Below are 21,077 nucleotides of genomic sequence, written 5' to 3'. Positions count from 1 at the left end.
ATTCAGTCTAAGGAGTCCTGTATGAAGCACACAAACATCAGTTATTCAAACTAGTGTCTGTATTTAATAAATAAGCTGTTTTGGCTTTGACTGGCTTGGGGGCAATTCACATTGTAGTAATTCAAGCTGACCCTACTTACTCTCCTGACTGAACAGGGAGTTGAGCAGAGCCAACATTAGAAAACGGATTCTTGGAAAAATGAGGATTTGCTTCAGGCAGCATGCAGAGCCCAACATGCCAATGCCAGAGCCCTGGAAGTTGGTCTTGCTGTCGCTGTAACTTGGCCATTCCTCAAAGCAGCAATCTCCTCTCCCACATCCGATGTCACTAGCTCCACCTCTCCAGGGACAATGAGTTGTATCTGTGTCTTCAGGACAGCTAATTTCAGGTCTACCTGCACTGCTGTGAGCCCTGAGCCAACTCTAAAGTGTGGTATGAACAAACACTTCCCTCCATCCCTTTTGCCCTGTTTCTTAGAGCAACAATCCCAGTGCCACAGGCCAGCACAAACCATTATATCTTCTGGTCTGACTCCAGCGATAATACAGGTTACAGTCTGCTCACCCATTTGCCCTTTTAGTCTAGCATAGCTTTATCAGTTTCTTAAGCTACCAGAGTTTGTTAGATCATTAGTGAATCAGGCAATGGGTAGGATCTTTGCAGATGGATTTTAATAAGTCAAATTTGGGAATTTTTGTTAATTAAGCTTTCCAGCAGCAACATGTTCTTTGTTCTCCCTTTCTTCAAAGAGCATGAAATTAGTGAATCAGCTTTAACTGTATTTTTTTGTCATCATGTCACAACTTTAGTGTCCTTTTAATTGTGTTGGAGCCTTGCAAGTCAGGTCCAATGCTGAATTTGAAGGATGTATGAAGTGATTTTCTGGACTTTAGCACTGCCCTTATTCACACCTAGCAAATGCAAAGCTATTAGGAATCCACTCCCCTGGAATGATCACACTCACAAAAAAGTGTTAAGAAAAAAGGACTTTTTCTCAGTAGGCAGAACTACTCTGATGGCAGAGTATCACTGTTTCTTTTTCTGTTCAGATTTCAAATGCAGCTGTCACTATACTATCTAGGAATCAGTAGAACTAGGAGGGCTGAGTTTAGAGAAGTTGATCTGAGCTGGGTTGAATACTGGCTGTATTGATGGCCATACAATTTCTGGTCTAGGAATTTGTCAGGAGGAAGGGAGGAGTTACATTTCAATATTTTTTATACATAAGTATGAAGAAGGTATTGTGGAAAAATATGGTCCCATAAATTTGGTTATTTTCAAATTATCTATGTACTTCAATCCAAAGGAAAAAATATCTCAAGAACACAAAGGAACAGAATATCATTAGTACTTCAGTATTTTTTTGATATCAAGCAGGGAACAGGAGCTTGAACCCTGAATTTCCATCACATTCTTTTTAGACAATTTTTAAGATGTGTCGTAGTTTCAAGAGGTCTTCTAGAAAGAGAGAGATTACTAAATTTAGAATAAATTTACAGTATGTTAAAATCAGTTGAATTACAAGTGTGCTCTGACATCAGAACACAGGTGATAATATCATCATCTGACCAAGCTGTAGTCATTTGAGCAACATCTTATGAGCTGATGTTGCAAATAGCTGAATGCTGTGCTAGAGAGAGTCGGATTTCCAATCCTCTGTTCTCAGTCTCCAGATTGGTGTCTAAATCTGGGAGTTACTCCTACACCGCACATATAGAGTCAGCCTGGGATGTAGTTGTTTATTAAAGGGAAAGTTGCTCTGCTGTAGATCACTGGTATCTTTAGCTTTGCCCAGATGTAAAACATCAAAGAAGCTGAGTTACACTGTATGTTTACTGTTTTAGGAGTGTATCCACCATAAATGAAAAAGACCTAGTAACAATCCTTAAAATTGTAATATTCTGTCTATATACATAGGACTGATACTGTATGAGGAAGAGAAACATAAGCTTTTGGTACTTAAGATCACCTTTCCTATTTGCAAGGAAGAAATGTTAGATTTGTTATAATGAAATATAAGCTAAATAAAGCCTTGCTCAGAAGAAGATTATTTAATAAGTAAATTCTAAAGCAGGGGATTAGAACAAATAGGACTCACACAGAGCAAACTTAAATCCTACACTGGGACAAACATTTCAAAACTAAACTCTGCTTAAAAAAACAACACAGGTTTGTAGGAGCCTTAGTTCTGCTGAGGATTTGGGCTTTTAAATTTCTGAGAAGTTTAAAGATGTACCCTAGGTGAATGAAATGAGCAAGAAACAAGCAACAGAATAAATCTAAAATACCATCTGCATGTAGGAGTGTCTCTACTTCTGACATACAGAATTTCAGTTGCAGTCAGTGAAATCATAGGTATGTGGGAAGACTGGAGAGTCTTATACCACAGCAGTGGTTCCCAGCTGACTAGCAAAGTAGCCACTGTCACTTAACAGACTGAGTAGGCAATGCCAAGAAAGGTCAATGGAAGATAGGTAAAAGGAGGTAAAATGTGTCAAGGATGAAGAAGGGAAAAAACCCAAACACAAACCCCCAAATCAAATCACTCTGTTAAGCCAGCTTGAAGGTACCTAGTGTTCATATAAAATGTGGGATCTTGCAAAGGTCAGGTGTTTTTATCCAATGAAAAGTTAAAGTCCTCTGAATAAAATTAATAAAAGCATCTAGACATTCTGGGAACTGAGCCAGTGGGAACAGCAAATGATCAAACAAAAATAATGTTGAGATTTCTACCAGGAGAAAATGTGAATATTGCTGTCTTGCAGTGTTCTCATGTAGCTCAAAAAGCAGCTAACAGGATGCAGGCCAATGGGTTATAAATGCACTGTAAAGATTTATTTGCTTAAGCTGAGAGGTAGTGTGATCTGGCAGGATGTACCTCCAGCCTTTAAGGGAGGAAACATTGCATTGCTGTTTTACTTGTACTCTAGCCTTTCTGTGGGGAAAGGAATCCTTCTTTTGAAGGCATCAGTGGAATAAAACATTGAGGTGCAGGAAACATCTCCTCTTTGCTGGCATCAGTCTGCAACATCTTACTCTTCAAAGTGTCACTAACTCATTGAAATGTATTGTGTACACTCTCTCAAGTTAGTCTCCTAGCTAACATCAATAGATTTCCTGGGCTTAGGTTGAAATATGACTGTGTGGTTGGAGCATTGCCTGTAGGTTGTCAGTTACAAGGAATTAGAATTTGTCTCCAAAACTTCAGCCTTTCCTCTTGCAAACCAAAACCATTAGGTCACACAACGAGCAAAGGGAACATGCCAGCAGAAGGGACCATTGACCAAGCTGTACAAAGGCTGGGTCCTGTCAGCAAGGAGCCTTACCAAATGATACACCTCTAGCTGAATCCTTGTTCCAGTGCTGATCCCATGTTGCTGGTCAGCATGTCACAACATTTTACAAAGCTGCCAGCAGAGCTATGGAGGAGAACAAGGTGAGGAAGGTAGTTTTGTGCCATCCTCATGCAGCTTGGGTTTGGCATTTTGGGGATCACCCCACCTAAGACCAAGTTATGGATCCACCTATTTAAAAGAAACAGACCCCAAACCTCAGTGGGCAGAGTAAATAGGGTGGCTAATTGCTCATATAATGATTTGACAGCTGCTGTGGGGATAATTAGACTTGGAGATATCTTCTTCAGTTTGATGGGATTTTACAGTAAATTCTTGACTCATTAATAACTTCAGTGCACCATCCCACTGCCCCTAACAACGTATCAGATTGTTTGGAAGGAGGAATGATACAGTGGAAAACTGCTTTCAACATCCTTTCCACAGACTGAGAGATATTTGGTAACACATTTAGAACCTCCTTTCCTTTCCTGAAACTGCAGTTCAGTGCGTCTAGCTATCTGACTCCTCACCTACTCAGTGCTGAAATGTTCAGGTACCACAATAAAAAGGACATTTATTTACCTAAAATGATACATTAACGCAAGGTCCTGCTAGACCTCCATTTTCAGGACATGCCTTACATTCATTAATTTAATATCAATTTGCATTTAGCAGCCCTGATGATTATATAGGTCAAGAAAACTAAAATATCTTTATTCTCTGGGTGTTTCTTATCTCCTTAGAGTACGCTCGATTTGAGGCAAAAATCCATGACCTGCGTGAGCAGATGATGAATCACAGCATGAGTTCTGGGTCTGGATCCCTGAGGACTAATCAGAAGAGGTCACTGTATGTCAGGTAAGCAGGAAAAGCTTTCTTCTGGGAATATGTCGGCAGCTACCTTGTCGATGCCGGACCCGCGTTGTTAGCTCAGCAAGATGGGAAAGAAGTTTGAGGAGCTGCATTGAAATGAACTGAGAAATGCAACAATTTTACAAGCACAGCAGCATTAATGTAAAAATTGGATAAAAGCCCTATTTGTCCTATTGCTTAATCTGACCACTTCAAGTAATTTTCAGAGTGTTATACCTTTATAGTGACTTGGGTTTATGAGATAAAAATTTCTTCCCAGTTGTCAGCTGTTTGGACATCTGAGATGGATATTGTGGTATAATGACACTATGTTTCTGTGTGAGGTCTTGCCCAGACAGAGAATGATTGTTCTCAGAAAGAACGCTTTTTCACCAAGACCTTTTTCTTAAAAGGCGAGAACTGTTATATACTTTTCTAAATGCATGACAGACTGCTGCTATCCCCTTGCGTATGTTTACACTTCTATCAGTCTGTGCTGCAAAGAAACCGTGCAAGATCAAACCTGCAGATGAAATAGTAAAAAAGTTGATGTAAGTATATTAAATAGGATAGTTAATAACATGTGAATTGCCTAACTGCGAGCAGTGGTTGCAGTTTCTCTTTGACTGTGCAAGTCTATTGCCATAGTCTTTGCTGGGTAAAAGACTGGATGTTGCCAAGTTGCCCTAGCAAAGTTCTTGCTGTCACTCATACCTTTTGGAACTTGTGGAGACTATGGAACTCTGTGCCAAGTATTTTAATAAACTTTATGATTATGCTTCTCTAGGCTTTCATTTTCATCCCCCCTCCTTCCCCCCCCTTTCCTCAGCCTCCCCATGCTCAGCATATAATTTGAAATTCTTGACAATCATAAAGTAGAGGGAAGCAATTTGTCAGCCTCTAGGCAGTGATAATTATTCACAGGGGAGCTAATTCAGGTGATAACATTGCAGAGATCCAATTAAGGCTAAATTCTACATTTTGTCATTATGCTCTCAGTGTGAAAGGGTAAAGTAGCAGAGAAGGAAGGGAAAACTTAAATGTTAGCATGAATGATCTTATTCTGGTGAGCTGCAACCACATGAAGTACTAATTGGTACTGTCGCCAGAAGAAGCAAGGACTGAAAGGATATGGATCGCTGTTACCAGTGGTCTTGCTGTTGGGCAAGGTCAGGTTGAAAGTGTTCTGGTTTTCAATGCATCTCTAACCTTCTCTGACCTGAATTAGTTTTTTTTTCCAGACCAAACACAGAGTGACTTTTTTTGGCAAGAGCTTTGGTCAGCTCCCTGAATATGCATTTTATGAAAAGCTACAATTGGATGTGTAGAGATAGTCCAAGCTTACTTTGCTTGGGGTAAGCAAGGAAACTAAAATGTGGGGAACAGTGGTACAACAAGTCCAAGCCAGTAACTTCAGGTTAATTTCAGTTGTCACAGGTATAGAAGGCTTAGACAAAATTTATTAAAGAAGCTCTGACATTAAATCATGAGGACTCCCTTGCTTTCTAAACTCCTTCTCAGAGAGGAGTCTAGGTGAAGCTGAAGCCAATCTTAGCCTTGGATTGTGTCAACAGTTTAAATGTAAGGAATTACAGAGGGGTGAGTGAACCGCTTTTGTCCTGCAGGTTTTAATGATTGGCAAAAGTAAAATATTTATATAAAATTAATCATTTTTTATTACGAATGATCAGATAAAAGATCTTTATATTTACTATACAATATAAAGGCTAAAACTACCAGTAGTATAGTATAAGATAGGATAGTGCACTATATTGAAGCAATTATTGAAGCAATTATATTAAAACTAGCAAAAAGGAATTAATTATTAGAGATTTTATATAATTCACCCATATCAACGCTCATGGGGAGATCTCTTCCTCTCAGCCTTGAGGAGTATCCTTGGAGGGTGTCCCTACACAAGGGAAGAATCTCTACACAAACACTTCAAGAAGGGTTATGTTAGAAGAACCTGACTGTATGAAAGAGACCTGGACTTCTATAGCATAAAGTAGTTGACTGCTAGTCACACATTTACAGGCCAGCTCCCATCTTATCTGTCACGTCCAACTTCAAAAAGCAGAATGTGTGCTTGGAGTTTGGTGGACCAGGGTGGTTTTAGCATTTCAACACCAAAACATCACCCTGGTGCCACCAGTAACTCATCACAGATAACTTGCATGACAGCTTGCATTGTATGCATTCTCTGATTGGATTCTAGGCCTTATTTGGGTAGGCCCTCCTGCCACAGCAGTGTACACGTAAAGGGCTAACACAGAGTCCTGAACAACTTACTGGTTTGAACTGCAGCAAAGCTCAGTTACTCCTGTATCAGTATTGACCTGGTAAGCTCTGCTGAGAACTGAGGCTTATTAACTTGCACACTGAGCCAAGCTGAGATATCTGTACTGCATCTGGACTAGCCTAGTTTTTCTGTATAGTATTGCTCTGTGTGCACCAATGAGCTTGGTTTTCTGCTCGTTTATGAAGTCTGGCTGTGGTCTGCCTCACTAAAGCTGCTATGCCCTGGTGCTTCACTACAGGAGTCTTTGATGTCTTAGCTGCTTATCTAAATAGCACTTGCCAAACCATAAATGCAAAATCTGTTCTCCTATTCCAGAGTTGTTCCAACAAATGCCCCAAACCTCTGAAGCAGAAAACCACAAAAGTCTCAGTCACCTTTGTTAGCATATATTTTTTGCAGTCAAACCCACACAAGTGGCTGTGTCTATGTCTGAGCAGTCTGTTTGAGAGGCTTTGTATTTTACATATTATTATAATGTGTTTGTAGTGCAGTAGTACCTTCAGCATTGTGCCCGGCACAGTTAGTTCAATTCATGTACAATAATTACAAAGGTAGCTTATGTCTCAGTTAGGCACTAAGGAAAAAATAAATGTTTGTTCAGAAATGTCCTTGTTTTCAAAGAAAATGTTCTCTTTATGGATGAACTCTTTACAGACAGGGACTCATGTAAAAAGCTGGGATCTAGCATTTGGTTTCTATTCTTACAACTCAGGGCATGTCTCTTTCAATGGATTATTTTGGTCAGCATGTGCAAGAGAACTTGAGGCAAATTACCATATGTTGCTGTAAATCTGTAGCTGTAATGCCAAGTTGATGATTCAAGTTTGCTGTTTTCCTTTCTTTGTAGTGTATGTATGTAGTAGTGTATGATGTAGTGATTCTGCTGTCCTTCACTGAGTATGCCAAGCATAGTTGTTTGGGTTTTTTTTAGCTAGAGAGCTTAATCAAAGTAAATAACTATACTCTAGGCAGCACAGGGAAAAAATTAAGATCTATATAGGTTGCAATAATTGAAAATGTGTCATTATCTGCTCATAGAAAAACCAACAAAAGAGGATGAGAAAGAGTACAGACATAGCAGTGGACACGGGGTTCTGTGGATGCAGGGCTTCTTCATTAGCTTACAGTCTATGATTTCCCCATCCCACCCCTACTAAAACAGCATAGCATTGAGTTATATGAAAGATATTATATTAAATGAGGTGAAGTAAAATGTAATATGGGTTAAAGGATTGAATGTAAGACTAGAAGTAGATGGCTGAAAGCAATTTAAAGTCACACTTAAGGACTGTATAAAACACAGGAAAGATCAAGAATTATTCATTCAGAGAAATTGAGTAGCTCTTTGACATGATCTATCTGTGCATACTCTGGTGTTTCAGATTTTTCTTATTTTTTACTTTCTTTATCCCAGTCTGCCCTTCTGATGCCTCCTGGAATATTTCCCAGGAATTTCTGATTTATTTTTTTTCAGTACTACCTGTTCCTTTTGTGTCACAGACCCTGTATCTCTGTTTGGGATGTCATTAGAAAGTTCACAACACTAAAGGCAAAGTGTGACACTTTAGGGGAGAATGGAGCAGTAGGAAGTGCTGTTAATCATTTTAGAAACCCAAAACTTCTTTGTCACTAAATCTCTCTGTTGAGGAAAAGAAATACAGAAAGAAAAGCAGAAATTGAGAGAACTAATATGAAACATAGCAAATGTTATTTTTATGCTTTATTTGTTTGTGAAAGTGAATGAATTTAAATTGAATTCAATAACTGAAGTAATAGGCTAAAAAAAATTTAGCTATTATCATTTTGAAGTCATTGGAATTCAGTCATCAGTTCATGAAGAACAAGGAAAGTAAACAAACCCATCACCAGATAAATGTTTTGCTATATCCATATGTAGCAGGATCTTTAGTGGTTCATATGCAAATTCATGTCTTCCTTTTTGTCTTTTTGGCTCAAGGTTTTAAAGTCTGATCTTGTGAGATTATATATTTGTCTGTCTTGAAAAAAGTATATGCTTTGCTTTATCCTTCTAAATCCATATCAGTAGTCAAATTTTTCAGGCTATGTGTGGCTACTATTGCTACTCTTAGGAAATGCCAGATCGTGTTATTTAACTCATAGCCTATGGATCATGACAGGCTTTTGAAGAGTTAAGCATCAGAGAAGTACAGTCCTTTAAAAAGTTTTGTGAATTCAAGCAGCCACTGAAATTTTAATATAAAATGGTCAAGCTTTGGAGAAAACTGGGAGCTTAAGGGCTTTTCCTGTTGATTTTCTAGGTTCCTTCTGAGCTTAAAGTACTTCTGCTAGATTTTTGAGGGTAAAACTAGACACTTCCATAATTGCTATTAGACCTATAAAGAAAAGGTTTTCAGGAATCATCTGACTGCTGTCTTAGAGTCTGTTGTTGGTTTATAGAGTCACTGCACCTTTTAAGCCTTATTCAAACTAGACAGCTCCTGAAATAATGTTTATGTTTATATTTAAAAACTCCAGTTGTCCAAAGCCTCCACCAGTCACTGTGGAGATGTATCACACTGAAGAAAAAACTCAAAAGTTTCACACCTTCCCCAGCCCTTTCACTACCACTTCACTGTTTAAAATCTGTTCAGTACCTTCAGTGACCAAATATCATTCCATCTCATAATGGCTCCTTGTTGCTCCGTATGAAGGGACTGATTGAGATCATTGAAATGCAGGTATTTCAACTTCAGCACTTCTTTCAAATATATCTGCACAATGTGAATGGTACAGTTGGCTGTAAAAGTGGGGGTGGAAAGCGAGGCTGGGGCAGGACTGGATCCAGCTGTAATGTCAGAAGAAGTGGTTCTGCAGCTGCCTCTCCACTGTGCAGGGAAGGCTAAAGGGGGATGTGGGCCTCAGGGCAGAGCTTGTTCCTAATAAGATGAAGAAGCTTATGATCAACATTTTTGTTCCAGTCCATGCTGCATTATTTATAAATACTGTGCACAGTGCAAAGAGGTGCCTCTTAGTCCAATATATTTTTGTCTTCTTCTAGCTGGAATTAGTGTTTCATAGCTTTGATAGATATGTGCTGTACAAACACATAGTATTATGTGTTAAAAATTAATTTGTTCTGGTTCATTTTTTGAGCCAAGAGAAACAAGAATCTGAAGATTTTCCATGGTAACTTAGCAGCAGCAAAACAGAAGCCAAGGCTGAGGTATTTCTGGTTGTTTACTCTGATTCCCAGTACAATGAATTCTACATTAGGTATTAGACACCTTTATACAGATATCCTGAATTTAGAAATTAGCATGTTGTGGTATCATAGAATCATAGAATGTTTTGGGTTGGAAGGGACCTTAAAGATCATCTAGTTCCAATCCCCCTGTCATGGGCAGGGACACCTTTCATTAGAGAGCCATTGATTCTCAGCACATCATAGAAATTCTCAGTTATGAAGTTTGTAGAGTTACAACTGAAGTTTGGTTGAGGCAGTTTGTGAAGACTGAATATAGTATCTGGGACTGGTTTTATGTAATGACTGTTAAAGCCACTGTTCCATCTTCCTGTCTTCTTTGAGGCAGTGAACCCCACAGGCCACTGAACTTCAGGTTAAGGCTCCATGGGCAAAATTCTCCTGGGAAGCTGCACAGCTGGTTGCAATGCAGTCTGAAATCCACATGAGAAATGCAGCTTTTGGAGACATTGCAGTAGTGAAACCTTAACACGTGATAATATCAGACTGGGTGACAGAAAGCTCTACTACATAGGTCTGGAAGGAGAAACTTGATAAAGATACAATTGCATCAGGGGTTTTCAGAAGAAGGTACTGAGGGAACTGGAGAGACATATGAAATGACCATAATTAAATACTCCTTACAAAGAGAGAGAATATTTTTCTTGAAAGATGTATGTGTATATATATATATATATATATATAAAGAAAATCCAAAAGGATATGTTAGTTTTAAATACATGCTATATCTACATACGCATTGCAAAATTTTTCACTGAAGCTAGTTAATTGCCTAGTATCTCTCTTGAGTCAGTGGAGTGCACTTGGCACTTTCAGAGTACAATTCATCTCATCCAGAAGTAGACATGGAAAATTGCTCAGGCGAATCATGCCCTAAAAATGTCTATTTCTCACAGTTGAGTGGAAGGAGCCTTAGGTGATTAGCTGAGATGTAAACATCTATATTAGAGACACTTCAAGTTGTGTGATCTGAATCCCACCCACACTGAAAATCTTTCTCTTTTGCTCTCATACAAACGCCCAGAGTATTCATATACATACCTAGAAGAGGCTGTAACATCAAGCTCTCCGACTGTTGTCTCTGCATTCTTCTGCAACGTAGCTTTGAAACATCAACAATTTTGTTTAATTAAGCTAGTTTGTTTCCCATATTCTTATCCCCCAGGATTCCTTCTGAATTCATTTGTCACTTTAGTTAGTGCTAGCAAGGATCCACATACACTCAGTGCATGGTCATCAAGCTGGATGAGTTTATGACTTCAGCATCTCACTGTAGTTTTTTTCAGTATTTAGAGCACTGTAGGTCAATCCAGATTTCTGGAGAGCAAATGTGAGTGAGTTTGGCACCTAGACATTATTTTTTTGTTTTAATGAGGAAATAGCAATAGCTTACATAGCTATGCCTGTACTTTAATGGCATGATAGAACCATTACAATTCCCTTTGCTGAACAGTAAGTGGAGGAAAGTGGAATTTTAGTACAATTTGTTCACCTACCTCAAATTCCTAGGCAATTGAATGGTCCAAATCATAGCAGAGTGGAAACATGCATTCAGAAAATCTGTCATAAATGGTATAATGCAGACATGTTTGGAAATGGCCAGATTGGTACACACATAAACTACAGTCCTGAAATGGCTTATTGGACTTGAAATTCCTTTTCAGGCTGGAAAATTGAAACCTACTTGGGACATTACTCATTTCACACATACTGGTTGAGTTTCTGAATATTCAATTACTACTTTTTAGCAGTTCTTCCTCTTAATATAGATTTTTTTTCCAGATTCTCCTGGCACTAGTATTCTCATTGGCTTCAGTGAGAGCTACTTGAATTCAGAACCAAGAAAATAGTGTAAATCTTTATATTTCAAAGCAAGGAGGGTCATTCTCTGTGCTTGAGAGACCATTTCCCCAGGGGGAGGTTTAGAAGCTGAACAGTATCACTGAAAAACTATTCACTTGGGTCTTCATTAGTTATCAGAAACACAGAAGAACAGTGAAAGATGAGGGATATGCTGGAATATAAGAATCACCTAATGCAATGGGCAATAAATCCAGTAGTTATTATTTATTACTTTGAAGGTCATGTTTAGAGCAAAAACATCTAAATTGAAGAAGGAAGAAGGAAGAAGACACCAATTCTTGTCTTTGACAAAGCAAATGTAGTATTTTCTTACAAAATTCAAACTGTTTATGTGCTTAGAGGCATTTACAAAAATTACAGCATTCATTATTCTTCTGCTAAGAACAGAGTAAAGAAAAAATTAAAAATTTCAACTGAAAATTGAAGAACAGAGAATATTTGGAGAGATCTGTTTTGTTGGGGGTTTTCTTAAGGTGACCTCTCACTGATGTCAGGGGGAGCTGTGAGCATTTCACATATCTGTATATTATGTCAGTGAAATTTTGACAGGTCCTTAACCGAAGTGTCTTAACTATTAACTGATGTGTCTTAACAAAGACTCACAATGGTGATGCCACTCTTAGCTGAAAGATGGATGTGAGAATTATTAATCTTGGACTACTCACAATTTGAAGACCTTCAGGCTTATAGTTTGATGGCATTCTGGTGCTAAAAAAAACCAGCCTGAAATGTGATGTTATAAATACAACAATATGCCTCACCAATAACCTAGGGCTGTGAAAATCAATTTATTTGTTATATAGTCAGTTAAAACTATTAGTCACCTCATAAGCTACTACAGTTTTTCCTAACACTTACTGCATTTCTTATTCATCTGATACTTCTTTGTGGTGTTGATACTAATGAACAGCTAAGGAAAAATGAAGTTTGTTTGCAATTTTTAATAATATTTAACAGACAAAGAAGAAGCAGTTAATGGAGAGTGAAAACTGAAGATATAAACACATCAGTCAAACAGTCTCATCTCTGCATCTGACACCAGCTCTTTTCTTCACATCTTCATGTTTATCATATCTGCTGCTCTTAGGTACCGGGTATGAAATGAGTTCACTCAATTCCTTCCAGAGACGTGGGTGTGATGCAGTGTTAGCTGCAGCATGAACCAGCAGCCCAGCAAGCCTTTTATCAATGTTTCTCCAGTTGTGTCGAAAAGGGACAAAAAGCAGATTCATTTCCATGTGGTTGTGGCTTTGCAAATCATTGACTATTTTGTGTTCAAAATTGTGAGCTAATGCATGTGGAAATGAGCACCTCAAAGGACTGGCTCAAAGGACAGCCTACAGTAATCTGAGATAATAAGCTCTGCCTAAAGTTCAGAATAGAAAACAGAATATAAAGCACTCCTTATCAAAGCCATGCTTGCATAATTCATTTATCTTTATATTATAAGTAAAACTTGTTGGATTTTAAATAACTGGCTGAAGCCTGGAATCATGTCCTCAGTACAGAATTATTAATGCCTGCTGAAACAGCTTTTCTATTAGCAACTTCAGAAGGCATAAGTAGTACATACTTCTGGCCATTTTTCTTATTACTCGGTTTCATAAGTTATTGAAATAATGTCCCAGAACAGGTAATATGCTTGACATGATGTCTGCTTTACAGAAGCAGCACACCTTTTTCTTTTCTTAAGAGGTGATTTAATAGCTTTTCATTGCACATATATTGTGCTTTCCAGTTCCCTAGAGTGACTGCCTGCTTTCTGCTTCAGAGACTAGAAAGTGTCAGCTAGAATAATATCCAAGCCAGAAGATGATGAGGATGAAGATCTTGGCCACATGTGGGAATATGATTTGTTTGAAATTTTTATAACCAAGATAGACACAATTTCAGCCTGATTTCTAAACAGATACTCAGAACATGATCCATCGATGTGGAGGGGGGGAGGTGAAAGCGAAGATAAACTGTCTGTGGCTTAAAATGGCTGAAAGTGAGTCAGCAAAACAGGCATTTAAGCTGTGTCTGTTCTATGTAAAAAAGCAGTCTTATCCAACTAATAGTTGCTTGTGATGTTTCCATGTCAACAGCTATAATAGGACACCGTCGGTTTGTGCAGTTCTCAACTGGAAAAGTACAAGACAGTAAGTTAGACCACAAACACAGAGAAGAAAACAATGAAATAAAAACTTTTGCGAATACAGTCACAAGTTGGAAATCTAAATATGTGCTTTGGCCCATAGCGCAGTGGCCAGTTTGAGAGAAAGAAGATGCTTAGCTCTATTGAAGAGTTTTCTACCTGAAATCTTCTACAGAAAAGTCATAAAGCCACTGTAGAACACACTCTCCAAATCAGCAGTGTTGAAATAAAGCTGTTGAAACAGGACATAACACTGCTGAAATGGGCAGTGGGAATTCCCATTCAAAGTTTCTTTCAATAAAGATAAATGAGGAGGATCTTTCATCTTACTGCTAGGAAGTCTATCTATGAGAAGGCAGGCCAGACAAGTTTAAGTGATGAGGCTAAGTGGGACCAGTGGGCTTTTCTCACGCTTTTACTTCTCATTAGGAATAGATATTGCTGTACTAATGCTATGGTGAGCCTGGGAGGATGGGGAATTGCCAACCTGAGTTGGGGATCATAGGGAGCTCCTCAGGAACTCCATTTGATTGGTGAGAGTATGGTGCTCGGAACACCAAGGTTGTGGGTTCAATCCCCACACATGCCATTCACTTAAGAGCTGAACTTGGTGATCTTTGTGGGTCCCTTCCAACACAGTATATTCTGTGATTCACTGCCACCTCACTCTTGTAACAAGGAAAAAAGTACTGAATCAGAAAGATAGGTCCTCTCAGGCTTCACTGACATCATGTAGAATAGACCCTGGCTTATATGCAGCTACTTTACTATTTTTGCTGGGAGTGGTGGTTGTGTGGTGCTGGTTGATACTTAAAGCTGGTGTCCAAGGGGACCCAGCTCAGCATGCCAGCCACAGCAGGCTGCTGTACCAGTGCAGGTTTTGCACTGCTTGCCCTGTCTCTGTCTCTCTTGCACACCAATCTCAACAAGTAGGATTTGATCCTCTCTTAACGTGCCTCATATTCAGAACAAATGGAGTAAAACATTGTTTCAGAGATTAACAAATCACTGTTTGTCTATATATATCTGTGTGTGTGCACATCTGCATTCTTCCATGTCTCCAACTTCATCTTTTTTGAAGACTCTCATTGTGGCCCACACTCCTCTTGCATATTCTTACTCTAATTGCTTTAGCTACAAATGTAGCAAAGAAAAGAAGACTATCAGTTATCTGGTGAAGAATTTGCCAGATGTTCCTCATTAAATAGGAATTATAATAACTAAACAGTCACCCACTTTCCATAGATTCTATTTCTTATGCTTTTTAATTGACCTTGCAGCCAACCACATTCCTTTACCCAACACACCTGCTTAGCAACACATAATACCTACTCCTATAAAAACCCCTGTTTACAGAGAAAGCAAAAACGTGTTGCAATTTCTGCTCCCACATCTTCCTTCTAGTTGTTCAAAAGAGTTCTGGCATAGTGGGCAGCAGCTGAAAGCTTTCCGAAAAAAACTAGGACAGAGACAGTTACTTGACAACATAGAAGGTTTTGGGGTTTTTTATAACCTCGTATTTCTAACCACTTAGATTTTAGTTATGTCACATTGGAATAGTTTTTATCTTCAGGTGCTGCTCATGATACATATCCTCCCCATTTCAAAAAAAGTATCAATATTTATTTCATTCCGTGAACCAAAAAGATCTGTAATTTTCCTTTTTCTTTTAAAAAGCACTATCTCTGCAACCAGGCTTTTTCTTCTTGATGTCCTTGAGACATTTTACAGTCCAGGTAAAGACTGCAGTGACCCACTGTAGTAATTACTCCTTTCTACAGAGACTGTAAGACAATTTGTACAGAAAAGGATCATAGGTTATCAATGATAAAATGGAAGAACAACCTAATTGCCATTCAGCAGTATTTTGCCTCTTTCTTGAGGATGATTCAAGATGCAAAACCATACTTAAAGCTGTTCCCCTCTGTACCCAGCCAGTCAGATTGTTTGTCTGTCATTTTCCATGTTGCTGAGAATACTTCAGGAACTATTCTTGTAAAAAGTAAAGTTTAGTTTTAAAAAATGTCTGTGGCTTCTTCATGTATTTCTGTACAAGGAAACAGAACCCATCCTGAAAACAAATTGAGACTAGACAGAATCAAAATCGTTTTCAGTAGCACTGCAGAAAACATGGTAGAAGCAATGTTTCTAACACAGTTTGCAGATTCAAAATGCAATCGCCCTTTCAGTGTAAGCACTGAAAGTAATTTTTCCTTTTCTGTACTGGCTGTCAGAGCATTGCCACATCCATTGAGAGCTATTGTGGCAAGAAGGCTCTGCTGCAGGGAGAAGCTGTGGATGTAATGCCCTGTGTTTCATCCAGACATGACATTACAGACACAGTAACATCCACTGTTATTAATTTAATAGCAAATTCATCACATTATTTAATAACTTAGATTTTAATACTCTATATTGTTTAGGACTCTAGTGTCTGGTCCTAATTTCATACCTACCTTTCTTTAGCAAAAAAGGGTGAGCTACAGTGACATTAGCAATGTCAGAACTAGGTTCCTAAAACCTCTACCAGGGTTTTGAGTAACAGCATCGCTTCAGTGCACGGCACTTCATCAGATCTGATTCACATGAGTTTCATTCTGCTAAAGTTAGCCCCAACTAAACTGCAGTTAGAGTCATCAGTCTTTACCCTGGTTTAAGCCAGAATCGTGAGATGTTCCAGACGTAAAAATGAGAATTCTTCCTTCATCATTGATATTTGCATGTGGATTCATATTGAAGGCCTAGTGAACTTTAGCAGATCTTTCAGCAAAACTGAACTGGTCATGAATTTTCATGATAAGTCTTTGAAAATCTATTCGTCTACTTATACTTTAATAATTAATTAGAATATCAGTAAGAAAAACAAAATACAAATTATTGTATTTTGTTTGTAAATGGACCCTTACAAACTTCATATCAATTTCTGTGTTGGGCTTACTATCCAGCCAACATGTAGTGTTACTGCTAGAAGATGTTGGGTCAGTTTTCAGTCCACAGCTTACTACATCTCCTGATGCACATGCAGTAACCACAGGTTATAAGCTTCCATGCAAAACAGATGTGAAACCTGGCAGTCAGGTGAGTTTCACTAATTTAGTGGCAAATAACTGTTCATTCCTATAAATCTGATATCACTCTCCAAATGCCTGAGAATTTATTTAAATATCTGAAGGATATGCTGCCTTTTCACAAAGACCAATAAGTATAACTTTTTATTGTAGCTACTGTGTTAATGCAATCATCTTTTAATTTCTTGATGTTTTCAGGGTTGTAGTTTAACCTTAATTTGTATTACTGTTTGATGCTAAGATTTAGATTATGTTTAAACAGAACATAGACACACAGGGATTTCTTTTAAATTTCTTCTCCTCAGTGATCAATTTATCTGCCTTTGTCTGTTTGCTGCTCCACCAGCACACAGTCATTCATTTGGAAATGTTGCTTATAGGGTTCTCTTAAGAATATCAAAACAATTTAAAAATTTGGATAAAATTCAACAGATAGTTTTTCCTTTATTGAGGATTGCAGCAGCTTCAGCTGCAAGAAATCTGGAGGAAAATAATGTAAAAGAAATAATCAGCAGACAGGATATTTTTCTTACTGAAAGTATGAAAGAATAGGCAATTTGACTGAATTAGTGACGTGAACATTATCCAGCGTAATGCCAGAACTATTAATGAATTTAGAGCCTGTAGAAAATGGGGTTGTTTTCCTCTCAATAGAGTATGAAAGTCTGGTATGATGGGTGGGTTTTCAGCTACTTTAGTTTTAATTTGTATGTATTGCCATCTGAAAGACATCAGGCTTGGACAGACATAAGAATATACTCCCTTTTAATGTGGAGAGTGTGCAGAAGGATCAAAGTTTCCTTTCTCTAAACTTCTTAATTGCTATTATTTCCTTGCTTCAGTGCAGCAGCTTTTAATTTGCATTAAGATAAGCAAAAGGAAAATCCCTACTTGTTTTATAGGCATTTGAATTTTTAGGAATGGACACTTCAATTGTACTCAGGTTTCAATGCTGCTTTTTTAGGAAATTTTATAAAATATTAAGTTGCTGCAATTGCACTTTAGGTGTTCCATCTATGGATATGCACTATATATCCCATCACGTTACACAAAAGATTTGCATTTATTTTTCTACTAGTTGCCTTGAGCTCTGAATATATTCCAGAGCTACAGTGGGCATCAATTTGAAATGGAATTTTATTAGATTTAGGAAGAGCAGACCAATAAGTATATGAAATATGGGAAATACTTTAGATGTGTTTATTAAACATTCTGTAATAATTACATCTTCTACAAAATCAATAAAAATCCACCTGCAGTCAATATAAGTAACGGTAATGTGGTGTGAATCAAGGAGTCATATGCTGCCATAGCTGAGATAAAACTCTTAGTGCTAGCAAGAATTTTACTTCAGGTTACTGTTTAGAAGTGCTGTGCCTGTTTAAAGAACACAAAGAATTTTCCATCCTATCTGAGTTCTTTCTCCAGGAAGATAAGTGGTATCATTCTGGAATTGAAGAGCTCAGATTCTGCATGGATTTAGGACTTAAGGATACACAGTTATTGTTAGAGAGATATGGAGTGATGCTGAAGCACTACAATGAGCTGTTTGTCCATTGTAGTACACCCACTTACAGTTATTGGAGATAAATAGATTTTGAATAAATCACCTCAGACTCTTTCAGTCACCAAACTCTGAAGAGTGTGACATCAAACTTTATCTGAAATTTCTGAATTAGATAGTGTGAAAAGCGGTTGGATTTTTTTCTATTGCAGACAAATGGAAAAGGAGATTCACCAGAGGCAGTTTTTCTAATGGGATCAGAAGATTACTTCTAATGCTCCAGTTTCAGATCAATATGGCTAGGCTCTGTTTGTAGTTCTGATGCATCATAAACAAGAAAACCTCAATAGGTTTAAGAAAAGGATAATCCAGCTTTTCCTTTCTGACTTCTGACATATCATTTATGTACTGGAACTACAAATCATGAAGAAAACTCCATTGAAAACACATCACTATATCCTTTTCTTTGAAAGCGTGTCACATATCCAGCCTTTCATCCATTTCTGTTATGAGAGGCAGAACAAAATAAAATAAAACTATAGAGTTTGCAGTACTCTTACCTCTCTGTAGAACTCTTACTTCTCTGCAGAGCTCTTCTGGAAATGAGCTGATAGCAATTCAAGGTTATTGGAATCTGATCTCAGAGCCTTCTAAGTCAAGGACTTCATCTTTTCAGTCAGGAAAAGGGGAATATTTCTTGTAATTGTGTCTTTATTACATACCAAAAAGGCTACAGCCACAAGAGATGTTTGGGTAAACAACACTTGTGCTCTCTTTCAGTATTGCTAGAAAGTAGACTTGCTAAAGTTTAGGTCAAATACTTGAGCAGGATTCTCTCTGAGTAATATTTATACCAGAAATATTAGAATCTCTCAAAGTGAAACACTGGGTATGTTTTTCTTGTTGCACTTTACCTCTAATCACACATTGTACATGGAAATAGGACTTTATGGGGTAAAGAGTATTTATAAAAGCAGCTGTGCAGACTATTCTTGGAAGAATGAAGTACCAACAGAAGTATTTTAGTATAATTAGATCTGGAGAAGTGCTTGTATGAAAATATAAATACTTTTTAGATAATCGTGATAGTCTGGGACTTAAACATTCTGTATTTCTGTGAATTATTTTTTCCTAGCGTGTGTACAGAAAAATCTAATCATCTCCAATTACAAGAATAATTGAAACTTTATTTGAGATCATTAACTAGTTTTAGAATTTATTTTCTGATTTCTTAGTGTTTTTCACTGATAAAAGCAGTCATCTACCAGGCAGGTTAAACTTTGCCGATATTTTGCTTGACATAGATTTCACTGATGGCTGATTAATTGGTAATTTTTCTTGGTAAAATAAAAAATTAGGTGTTACTGTTTTGACTTGCTGACTGATTGTGCTCTGTAGAAGGGGGCTGTTCTTTATATTTCCTGAAGGCCTATCATGTTTTTATGGAGGGGGAGCATTTACAGTTTGACTCCAGTGCATTTCCAGCTTAAAATTACAATGATTTAATAATTATGATAGCCCCATAGAATCACAGAAAAGTTTGGGTTGGAGTGGACCTTAAAGATCTAGTTCCAAGCCCCCTGCTGTGGGCAGGAACACCTTCCAGTAGATCAGGTTACTAAAAGCCCCATCCAACCTGGTCTTAAACACTTCCAGCGATGGAGCACCTACAACTTCTCTAGGCAACATGTGCCTTACCACCCTTACAGGGAAGAATTTCTTCCTAGTCTAAAGCTGCCCTTTGTCAGTTTAAAGCCATTTCCCCTTTGTCCCATTACTACATGCCCTTGTCAAAAGTCCCTCTCCAGCTCTCTTGTAGGCCCCCTTTAGGTGCTGGAAGGTGCTATAAGTCATCCTGCTTCTCATATAAGCAAGAGAAAATAATGTTAGAAAGATGTGCTTCCTGTTTCTATTCCCTCTTAGGTGCTTGGTGGGAATACCTTGTTGCCTGGAGTGGAAATAGTTCTTATTCCCTTTACACAAGGGTTAAATGCCTCCTAGAGCACAGGGCTCCAAAACATACATGGAACAAGAAGGTGTCTTTCCTAAGCAAGGAATGAACATTCTTGTGGATGTGGATAGTTAAAGGATAGTATACTGCTAAACCTGCCTGGAAGACTTCCATATGGTCACCACTACAGACGTCTAATCATGGATAGTCCTATGGTTAGATCAATAGATTTAGAAAGACAAAGCTTGTTTTCCTTCTCTACCAGGCCATTCCCATGATGTACTGGGACATTTCAGTAGGATCAGGCACAAGCAATAATCCTTCCACCAATTTTGCTGCCAGGGCATATGACTGCCTCATGCCTAGCTTGCCTCCTCAAGGGCTCACAGGGTCTGCAGAGGGGTGTGATTCCATGACCTATGTCAATGAGGAGATTAGTCTGTTTGAGCTGCAGGACTTTGCACTTGTCTGTCTTGATTCCTGATGGCCACATTGACCAGCCATATGCAACAGGCATAGACCCCAGGATAGACATTCCATCACAGATCCCTGTGCTACCCTACTTCATACTGTCCTCCAGGTAGAGTATGACTCATTTACCACAACCCTCTGAGGCTGATATCCGGCCAGACTGTTACCCAATTAGTTGTCCATACATCCAGACCACAATGCCATAGCGTGGATGCAAGAATATTTCCAGATACAAAAATCAAAAGTCTTATTAAGGTCAAGGTAAATGACGTCCAGTGTTCACTTCCATCCACAAACATAGTCATTTTATTCTAGATGGACATCAGGTCTTCCAGACATGATTTACCCATAATCAGTCCATGCTTGCTGT

The 21,077-nt window shown here is 38.2% G+C and overlaps 1 protein-coding gene across 25 annotated transcripts in view; it reads left to right on the top strand.

The window, feature by feature from the left end:
- DLG2 (discs large MAGUK scaffold protein 2) overlaps positions 1-21,077 on the top strand; it is a 1,004,454-nt gene that overhangs the window by 905,678 nt on the left and 77,699 nt on the right. For all 25 annotated transcript variants that reach the window (XM_051779210.1, XM_051779204.1, XM_051779229.1 and 22 more), the window contains one exon: positions 4,080-4,194. In XM_051779210.1, the coding sequence (XP_051635170.1) occupies positions 4,080-4,194 (115 nt within the window). The remainder of the gene's footprint in view (positions 1-4,079; positions 4,195-21,077) is intronic.

The sequence above is a fragment of the Manacus candei genome, unplaced genomic scaffold (genome assembly GCF_025592945.1).
Source record: "Manacus candei isolate 608988 ecotype Guabito, Panama unplaced genomic scaffold, ASM2559294v1 h1tg000014l, whole genome shotgun sequence".
Classification (NCBI taxonomy): Eukaryota; Metazoa; Chordata; class Aves; order Passeriformes; family Pipridae; genus Manacus; species Manacus candei.
This window is presented reverse-complemented; position numbering and strand designations above follow the sequence as displayed.